The 10227-nt window shown below is 34.2% G+C and overlaps 1 protein-coding gene across 3 annotated transcripts in view; it reads left to right on the top strand.

The window, feature by feature from the left end:
- LOC145277760 (cilia- and flagella-associated protein 91-like) overlaps nucleotides 1-5580 on the top strand; it is a 362282-nt gene extending 356702 nt beyond the window's left edge. For all 3 annotated transcript variants that reach the window (XM_080129480.1, XM_080129481.1, XM_080129482.1), the window contains 2 exons: nucleotides 632-723; nucleotides 3256-5580. In XM_080129480.1, coding sequence (XP_079985606.1) covers nucleotides 632-723; nucleotides 3256-3386 — 223 coding nt within the window. In that variant the 3' untranslated portion in view covers nucleotides 3387-5580. The remainder of the gene's footprint in view (nucleotides 1-631; nucleotides 724-3255) is intronic.
- Nucleotides 5581-10227: the final 4647 nt, after the last annotated feature.

Raw genomic sequence — 10227 nt, 5'->3', positions numbered from 1 at the left:
TTTTGTGTTTTTATTCGATGTAACATATTTATTCAGCTCGAAAAACATACAGTGTTTACCGATGTATTCGAAAATTCAAAATAGCGTCTCACACCCTCTTTAACACCGTAAGTTTGGAAAAAGGTGTTATAAATAAAAAACCATACAAAATATTATTAAAAACCCGCCGAATATATGTCACGGTAACATATATTGAGCGAGTTTTTAACAGTATTTTATCCGTTTTTTTATTTATAACATCTTTTCCCACACTTACCGTGTTAAAGAGAGAATCAGACGCCATCTTGAATGTTCCAATACATCGGTAAACACTGTATGTTTTTCGATCTGAATAAACATGTTACATTGAATAAAAACACGAAAAATATATCCAGTTTGGTAGAAAAGTAACTTATCTTGCCTTTGATAACATTTATTTGTTCTATATTTGTTTTTTGACAACTTTTTCGAATCTGTGTGTACAGTAATACAAACCCAACACATTTTCTTTGAAGCAATACAGATAATAAAAACATTTTTAATAACATAAATAGGTTGCCAAAAAATCAATCTGGTAGCAAAAGCTAGATCTGATATCCGGAATATTTTTGTATAATACAAATTTATATCATTATTATTGTTTGATTTATAGACGAACTCAGTTGGAAACTGAGGAAATTGTTGGGGACCTGGTACACAACTTCCTGTTACCTGATGTTGAAAAGGAAATCATGAGAGAAAAAGGTATGTATAATGTCTTCTTATAATATATATATATGGAGAAGTACAAGAAGGCTATAGCAATGCAGGAAACTGGTTCCCTGCAATAGCCTTCTTATACTCCTCCATATTTATTTACCAGCAATGCTTCAAGCAGATCACCTTTCCCTCTGATATTTATATTTATATATAAATATTATTCCTTTTAATATTTATATTTATATATAAATAGAAAATTTGGAATTAGTTTCAATAAATTAAAAAATTTACAACAAATTTATTATTCGATAAGATATACACAATTTAAAGTTTTTTAAAATCCATGGATTTGCAATAAATGGCTTATCTCACTAAAGGAAATGTTTTTAGCAAAATAATGTTTATAGGCAATCATAGATTTTGCTATTTAGCACATAGATTGAAAAACTAAAAAGATTAAAGATTAAAAAGGTATATTCCATGGTGTAGTTAGGTTCAATGAAGAAAAATAGAGGCACTATCGTAAGAACCAAGGCAATGAAAAGAGGTATAATCCAGACCAAATGGAGAGTTTTTTAATGTTCAAATGTATGCAATTCATAAAACGCGAAAAGGTAAAATTCATTGTATTAGGTTGGTGCAAAAATGAAATTGTTTTTTTATATATAGTTGAACGTCAAAAAACGACATTATTTTTGCACCAACCTAATAGATTATAATATTTCCACAAGCATACTGCATGAAAGATTTTCCTGAAAAGTTTGTCAGATAAAGTATATTGAAAAATTTCTTACATAATTAATATATTTTAAATTAATATATTTTAAATTGATAAATTTTAAATTAATATATTAAAAAGTATTAAAAATATTAAAGTTATAATAAAATATAGGCCACTATGAGAGGGTAAAATAATACAATATAAATGAAATATACAATATTTTATCTAATTAGTAATGGTAATTGAGTTATGGGGGTCACCTTAATCCAAACATTTACAACCGGTTGATGCTAAGCCTTAAAGAAAATGAAAGAGAAAGAAAGAAAAAGAAACAGCGGAACAAAAGGGACAAGGTTTAAAAATCTAGAAATATAGTTGTAACCAGATGAGAGTGATGTTTTACACAATCCCACTTCATAGGACCAATTAGTGTAACCAGGCCATCTCCAGTCCCTAAACGCAGGGGCTAATCCTAAGTCCCCGGGGCTACACTCTTATCTTTGTGTAGTGATGAATCCTTCAAAATGTAACTAGACACTCACCGGTCACTGGAATTACTGCTCTGATTCTCAGAGCACAAAAACGTGCACAACCCTAGACGCTTTAGTTGAGTTCTCCTCATAGGTTCTATGGTGAATAGCTGGTATATTGCTTCTCTGTTGTAGCTTGGTGTTGGGTTCAGGGTAGATCTAAAATCAACTGGGTTATTCTCCACAAGCAAAGCAATCAATAACAAATGATAACTCAGAGATCAATTTCTTATAAATTTGAATAATTATTCATCAGATATTTTTACATACAATCGTGCAAGGAAAAAGATAGATTATTTGGGTTCTAGATGGAGGCTTAAAACAAAGTTCAATTAGCTTTCTCATGCTTGAAAAACAATTTCTTCTCCAAGTGTTCTTTGGTTGGCCTTTTTTCCTCTTCCCCTGAGGGTTCCAGGTCAAAATTTGGCATGTGATGTTTGTTGGTTGTTTCTTCAGGGTGTGCCCAATCCATCGCCATCTTATTCTTCTAATCTCTTCTTCTGCCGGTACTTGGTTGGTTCTCCCCAAGAGACATCTGTGTTACTGATAATAATTGGCCAGTGGATCTTTAGCATTCTTCGAAAGCATGAGTTGATAAAAGTTTGCACTCTTCTGATGGCAGTCTTTGTTGTTCTCCACGTTTCTGCTCCATACAGTAGGACTGATTTGATGTTGGAATTGAACAGGTGGATTTTGGTGCAGGATGTAATGAGATTGGATCGCCAGATGTTCTTGAGGGCTATGGACGATGGTCTTGCCTTTTCGATGCAAGTCTTAACATCTGCATCTGTTCCTCCTTGCTGGCTTATCACATTTCCAAGGTATGTGAAGGTCTCTCAAGTTAGTCTCCACATCCACGCACCTCTCAAATTGGTCTCCACATCCACCCCAACAAGATCCTGAAAATCAACGCCTCCAGCAAAGAGGCAGTGAAGTTGGGCAACAACAATCTGGAAGAGGCCAAGACCTTCACATACCTTGGGAGTGTGATAAACCAGCAGGGATAAACAGATGCAGATGTTAAGTTTCCTATCCTCACTAAGTTTTTTAGGGGGAACAGTGACGTTTTGCATCTGTTCCACTTGAGTGTTTGGCCGGAAAGAAAAGCAACTTTCTTTCTCTGAAAATCACATGGCTTAGTCACTTCCGTTTTCTAAGGTCAATCTTTTGTTTACCCAAGCTTGCAACTTTCAGTATGTAACAAGTATAGAACAAGATTCTTATTCATAAAAACAATCAGATTTTTTGTTAACATATTTATTTTTCAAGTAAATTTACAAAAGCAGTGACAAAAAAATAACAACACATTCTGCTCTCTTTTTTCAGTGAAACAATGCCAAAGCAAATACCTGATGGCTGCGCACAAAGAAGTGCACCAATCTGTGGAAGAAATCCTGGAAGAAATTGGAGCAGAATTTACAGAATTGGAAGAGTCAGAAAATGAGAGTTCAAGTTAGAAGTCTATATAACATTGTGTATAAGTAAACGCATATATGTGTGTATAATTAAGAATTCATGATGATTATTATTATTATTATGATTATTATTATTATCACTATTATTATTATCATTACTCACTAGGAGTTCTTACACAGGTCATCATCAGAGATTACTCACTGACAATAATTGGTGATGCTGTAATCACCAATGCAGAAAGACAACTTTACTTTATATACACTACTGCGTGACAACAAGTCTCCCCAGATTTCCAGTACTCTCTACCTCTTTCAATAACTCTTTGCAAATGAATTCGCAACAGCCGTTTACCATTGATTTCTCACTAGCAACAACCATTGGCCTTCACTGGAATTTTGGGTTGCCCCTCTCCAAGATCTCAGTCCTCTTTGCACTCATCCAGTGGAGCTCTGGTTAGTGCTTTTTCTCTTTGATCTTTCCATCCTCCTTAACTCATAATGACTATTTGGTGTGACTCCAGTCTATGCCGACACTACAATTTTTTTTTCAAGAACAAATATTACTATTTTTTTTTGCTCAGAGGCAAAGATGGTAATCTTTTCTGTCCTGGTATGGAATGCACACTAAGTGGAAGGGGGAAGGGTCAGCAAGCTTCCTCCAAAGGAACAAGTTTCTAAAGGATATCAATTTCATGAACGGGATATGCATGCAATTGAAAACCACTTCCTCTAAAGGTGCAAGTCTTTATAGAATATCAATTTCACAAGTAGTCTCCAATTGTATGTGCAATCTCGCTCAGGCAAGATTACTTTAACAATGTTTTTTTTTTTTTTGCAAGATAGTGTCACCATCCTCCCACATACACCACTTGGTATTCTCAGATGGTTACCCATCTGGTACTGACTAAACTGAACGTTGCTTAACTTTAGTGCTCTAACGAGAACCAGTGTGAGTAGGTGAGATTCTTTTACTAATTTCGTTGTGATGTGTTGACGTTGTGTGTATTTAGGCAGCATTGTTTTTTTGTTGTTTTTTTTTTTTCATTTAAGCCAACGTTGTTAAAAATAACAAAAAAGCTTTTGTTTAATTACCCTTTTTTCGATTTTTCTGATAATCTTTTTTGTTAAAATTAAAAAAAGCAGTTAATACAAGTTCCATATGTATCACAAACGCTTTCAATTCGTTGTTGAATCGTGTCCAAGTGAAAAACCAGATGAGCAAAAAAGTTGGAGAAAAGAAGAGAATTTTAAAATGTAATTGTGAAATGGGTGCTTGAAGTCAGTTAAACACCGGAAAAACGTTTTTCTGCTCTTCTAAAAGATATGTTCACAATTTAAATTCTGCGATGCCAGAATTAGCGTCAAAGAATAAAATTCTATTACAATAAGCATTTTAAAATATTATTATTGATTTCCATAGGCAATATTATTAGTTGTAGGTTGTTGAGTTTTTATGTAGACAACTTTCAGTATTTGTAATTTGGGGGAGATTTTAATACAAAAACCATCATTAGAAAAATTGGAAAAATAAAAAAGGTATAATTTTTTTAGAGAGAGAGGTTACCTTTTATCCAGGTCTGGAGGCCACTCTAGGATAAGGGTTAGGGTTAGGGTTAGATAAATAGTGAGACAACATGATCAGTTATGGTAGAACTTGGTTAGGGCTAGATTATTTAATAAGATGGCTCAACAGGAATTTATTCACATTAGATTTGAAGATGACCATGTTATAATCAGCTGGGAAGTAGACACATGGTATTGCATTCCATGAACAGTTCTAGGAAAGAGAAGCTCTGCTCAAGGAATTTCCATTTAGTTTTAGGCAGAGAGAGAGAGAGAGAGAGAGAGAGAGTAAGAGAAGTTATTTGTAGTTAGGCGAGTATTTGTTGGGAACGTTTTGCAGGGATAGACCATAGATTGGAACTCAGTCGAGCACCTACCATAAAAGTAACGATAGAATAGAGACAGACTTGCAATGTCTCTTCTCTGAGGTAGAGGAAGTAGGGAGCCGAAAAGGTCCTCGCCCATAAAGTTTTGAAAACAGTTTTTAACAATGTTTGCTTAAATATATTGATGTGTGTATGTACATGTATATGTATATATGAGCCGTCATTTACTACTAGAAGTATTAGCAGCAGTTGATGCTTATTGAACCTTTGATTGTAGTTGTTTTTGTTACCACATTGAAGTGGGAATATATTTTTCTCAATTCCAGAAATAAATTTTTAAAACTCCAGACGTGTTTTATATTTTTCCTTTACTCCATTTAAAGATCATATTTCATTTCCTTCCACACTATTCTGCAATGGGCCAAAAAGTTATTGGCCTAGTCACTTTATATGATGAATTCAAATTTCAAAAAAGTTATACAGTATCACATTGAGTTCTTCTTTCCTTAGTGTTTAAGCATCTAGCAAGTGGGTGCAAGCGTGAGGGTTATTTAATTCTCTCCAACTGCAAGAACTGTGATACCAAGATCGGAAAGTGCGATTGAGAAGACAACGCCCCCAAGGAGGGGCACTCTGACCTGTAAAACGTGCCCAGACAGTCATGTCAGCATTCCCCAGTAAGGGCGCCTTAGGCGATTAGTAATAAACTGACCCCTTCTCAAAGAGAGAAGGCAAAGCCTGGAAGTGCGAGATCTCCTAGAACTGCACAGAATCAACATTACATTGCAATCAACAGAGACCAGCAAGAACCATTTTTACCAAAATGCATATACTGTATATTTATAAAGTTGAACTATTTATCGTACAACAGTGAGATTAAAATGCCACATTCATATTTACAATCCAACAGCTTTCTAATATACCAATCAATGCCAAAGCAAATACCTGATGGTTGTGCACAAATCTGTGGAAGAAATTCTAGAAAAAAATGGGAGCAGAATTTACAGAATTGAAAGAGTCAAAAGTTTATATATGTCGTAAGATAACTGATTTGCAAATTGCAGAAGAACATCACATTAATTAACTAGTTGTATTTAATGTTTCCTAATTCAATGATTTTTTTTTTCTTCAGTTTAGATTAACACATAATTCTTTTTGCGAATATGTTTCATATCATAGATAAAAGCTATGAACTTCTGGGGATTGCAATTCTTAGTTTCTCCAATTTTCTGGAGCAACTCTGAGAAATAGGTCCCACTAGTTCATAAAATGTGTTTATTTCATATAAAATTGAAAAAGTCATATTACACAGTAATTGTCTATATTTTTGAGATGAGGTGTTTTCATTGATTGAGATTGTTGGACTGACTTCCTCATCTTGGTTGTTATAGTCACAACGTTTCGGCCGTTTTGGCCTCCAGCCTACATCAGGTGTTTTGTATCGAACTGGGGAACCGTTTGTTAGGAGTCTCGAACCCAACCCTTTATTATTATTACGGGGGTACCGTGTTCAGACTCCAGCTAGGCTCTGGGACATAGTTGCTGATTCTCTATTTTGAATGTTACTTTTCACTGCCTTCGATGTGTTCTTTGTTTTTGGTAAGGATTTGTAACAGCGTACCTTCACCGGACAATACCTTAACTTCAACTCTCATCACCTATACAGTATCAAACATGAAATCACATGCTGCTTACAACATCAAGCAGAGACAATAAGTAGCGACACCATTACATACCACCAAGAAATGGTCAGGTTGAAGAATACCATCGGTCATAACAACTACCCCGATAGCATACTATCCACCAGACGTGTTAATAGTATAAGAGAGGAGAATGAAACTCAAAAACCTCCAACGGTCTGCCTACCATACATACGAGGCATCTCCGAAAAGATTCAGAGAATATGTGCCCCCTACAATATCAGGACGGTATTCAAGAGCGAGTCAACACTCAGACGACACCTGGTACGAGTGAAGCCCCACATGGAGGAGAACATGACCAAGAACTGCATATACTCTATGCCATGCAGTTGCAGAAAGGTTTACAAGGGTGAAACATGCCGCCGCCTTAAAGTAAGGGTGGAAGAACACCGAAAAGCGGTAACTAAAGGGGAGACGGAAAAATCGGGTATAGCCAACCATGTCTGGATGGAGAGGGGATGAAGTAAAAATAATAAACAGAGAGACCCACTGGAAAGTGAGAAAACTTAAAGAAACAGCTCACATGCTCGGACATAACAACCTACTGAGCAAACCAAGCATAGAGCTGAATGCAATTTGGACACCTCTGATAGAGAGAGAAAACCTTGAATAACAACATAGGTTTAACATTAACAAAAACCAACTAAGAATTGTCCTAGTAACATATGGCCGAGTGGTCCTAGATATTGTATCAATGTTTACAGTTACCCAAAGGTGCTGAGTTCAATCCTGAATGAAGGCAGTGAAAAGTAACATTCAAAACAGAGAATCAGCAACTATGTCTCAGAGCCTAGCTGGAGTCCAAACACGGTACCCCTGTAATAATAATAAAGGGTTGGGTTCGAGACTCCCAAGAAACGGTTCCCCAGTTTGCTACAAAATACCTGATGAAGGCTGGAGAGCAAAAACGGCCGAAATGTTGTGATTATAACAACCAAGATGAGGAAGTCAGTCTGACAATCTCAATCGATCATATTACACAGACAAAAAAAAAAAAAGCATAACATAGATAATTCATTTCTATAATGATATTTTTTCATGCCATCAGCCTCTTGAGTGGACTTTAGATTTACTTTTGCCACCCCATAACTCTCACTCCTCCCCCTATTTTGTTCTTTAGTCTTCACATTCCATGGCTGATGTTTTCTGGCAAAGGAGAAATAACTGCTGTTTTCCGGGTTGGTTGTTTTTTTTTTATGTGTGCTGTATGTGGAGATTTTCAATCCTCTCATATTATTCATCATTATTATTCAGCTGTCAATCTATCCATATTATTATTCCTTATCACCGAGTGAGTTTTATTTTTATAAATAGTGGTGCATTTGTCTTTTTATAATTGCATGTATCCTGTTTTTACTATAATTGATTAAATATTCATTAGCAGGGTTACTCAGCGTTGCCTGGGTTAAAAATATAACATATTTCTATTTTCTCTCTCTTTACCACTCTCTACCTTTCTCTTTTTCCCTCTTCCCCCATTTTCTCATTCTCTATCCCCACCCTCTCTTTCTCCTCCATCCAGCATATTCCTCTCTTTGGACATACAGACATACATATAGACAATTCTTCTTTATATAGATTTCTACAAGGAATTAGTTGGCATAAGGGAAGTATCTCCTTGATAAAAAAAAAAAAAAATCAGTTATTTCCCTTTACTTAGTACATGAAATGTCTGGAAAACTAACAATTCCTGATGTACCAGTCCTGCACCAGTTTAAGGCTAAATAATAATTTTCTTTTTTCTAAATTTTAGATATTATTCAGTACCATTTTTTTAGTATTTGGTATTGAGATGACCAAAGATTGAACCACAATCTCCAGAAGTATAAGCTAACACTAACCATTATGCCAAATAGACTGGTAAAAAGATACATAACAGGCTAGTAACATATTTAAAATAAAATTATATATATATACATATATATATATATATATATATATATAATATAAAGCTGAATGTGTGTGTGTGTGTGTGTGTGTGAGTGCGTGTGTGTCTGGTCATGAATAGGCTCCTATATGGTTGACTATTTTAAAAAACTGATTACATATAATGATAGAAGATGTATCAAGACACAGGAATGGGTATAGTTGATCTGACAGAATGGTGGTTCATTAAAATTTTGGGGTCAGCGTTCATGCCTGGTCCACAAAGTATGGAAATAAAAAATTTTAAAATTAAAAGAAAACGTTTACAAGTGTTTTTGATATAGATGTACATAATAATACTTTGATAAGTATGTTTTAACTTAAATAGGGATGGTATAATAAAATTGTGGGGTCTGCGTCCGTGCCTGGTCTCCATAGAATGGAAATAGGCACAAACTTTAATAAAGACTTTTCATATCTATCTGCATAAGTATACTTTGATAATTATGTTTCAGTTTGAAGAAATATGGTATAATAAAATTATGGGGTGTTCGTTTGCACCTCACCTTCATAGAATAGAAATATGTCATAAAGTTTAACAAGGTTTTTTAATATAGATCCACAGAATATTGTGATAAGTGTTTCAGTGTGAACAGGTATGGTATAATAAATTATGGGGTTTATCTATTTTATTTTTACTTTCATCATATTTTGCTTTGGTTTTGATACCCCCAAATTCGAAGCTATCTCTTTACAACCCTTCCTTTTGATAACCTATCATACTTTCATAAATCAGAGTCCATTTTCTGTAGGCTGTTTTTGAACCCAGTCAACGACGGGTACTTTTGCTAGTATATATATATATATATATATATACTCGGTTATCCCAGAAGCTTTAATTTTCAATCTTTAATTCTGTAAAATTTAATAGTAAGCAAGTAAGTAGTAGTAAAGTAAGTAATATTAAATCTAAATAAATAATATATAGTACTAGTTGTAATTTCTTTTTCTTTTTGTTAAACTATATTGCTGTTTTTTTTTTTTGTTTGTTTTTTTTCTTTCTTGTTTTGATTTTTTAATCAAAATATTAAGTTCCCATTCGAATTTTTATATACAAATACGTTACATTTTTCTCCTGATAGTATCAGATCAGGTAATTTGAAGATACCGGATTTCTGACTTAAAAATACACCAAAGATTGATAATATTTTTCCTCCCCTTTCTCTTTGCAAAACTTAATCATGTTCTGTGAAACCAAAAAGAATAAAAACAAAAATTTTTGTCTATAAAGCAACCAAACCAAACACTATGAATAAATATTTAAAGAACTTAAAGCATAAAACTTTTACCAAAATTACCGGATTTAGTATTAAAAACCCGAAAAGGATTGATATGATGTAAAACAAAACAACCAAACCAAACATCTTT

The sequence above is a fragment of the Euprymna scolopes genome, chromosome 6 (assembly GCF_053919585.1).
Source record: "Euprymna scolopes isolate OS-2025 chromosome 6, ASM5391958v1, whole genome shotgun sequence".
In the NCBI taxonomy this organism is placed as follows: domain Eukaryota; kingdom Metazoa; phylum Mollusca; class Cephalopoda; order Sepiida; family Sepiolidae; genus Euprymna; species Euprymna scolopes.
The sequence above is the reverse complement of the archived record's forward strand: the minus strand, read 5'-3'. Positions and strand labels throughout refer to the sequence as shown.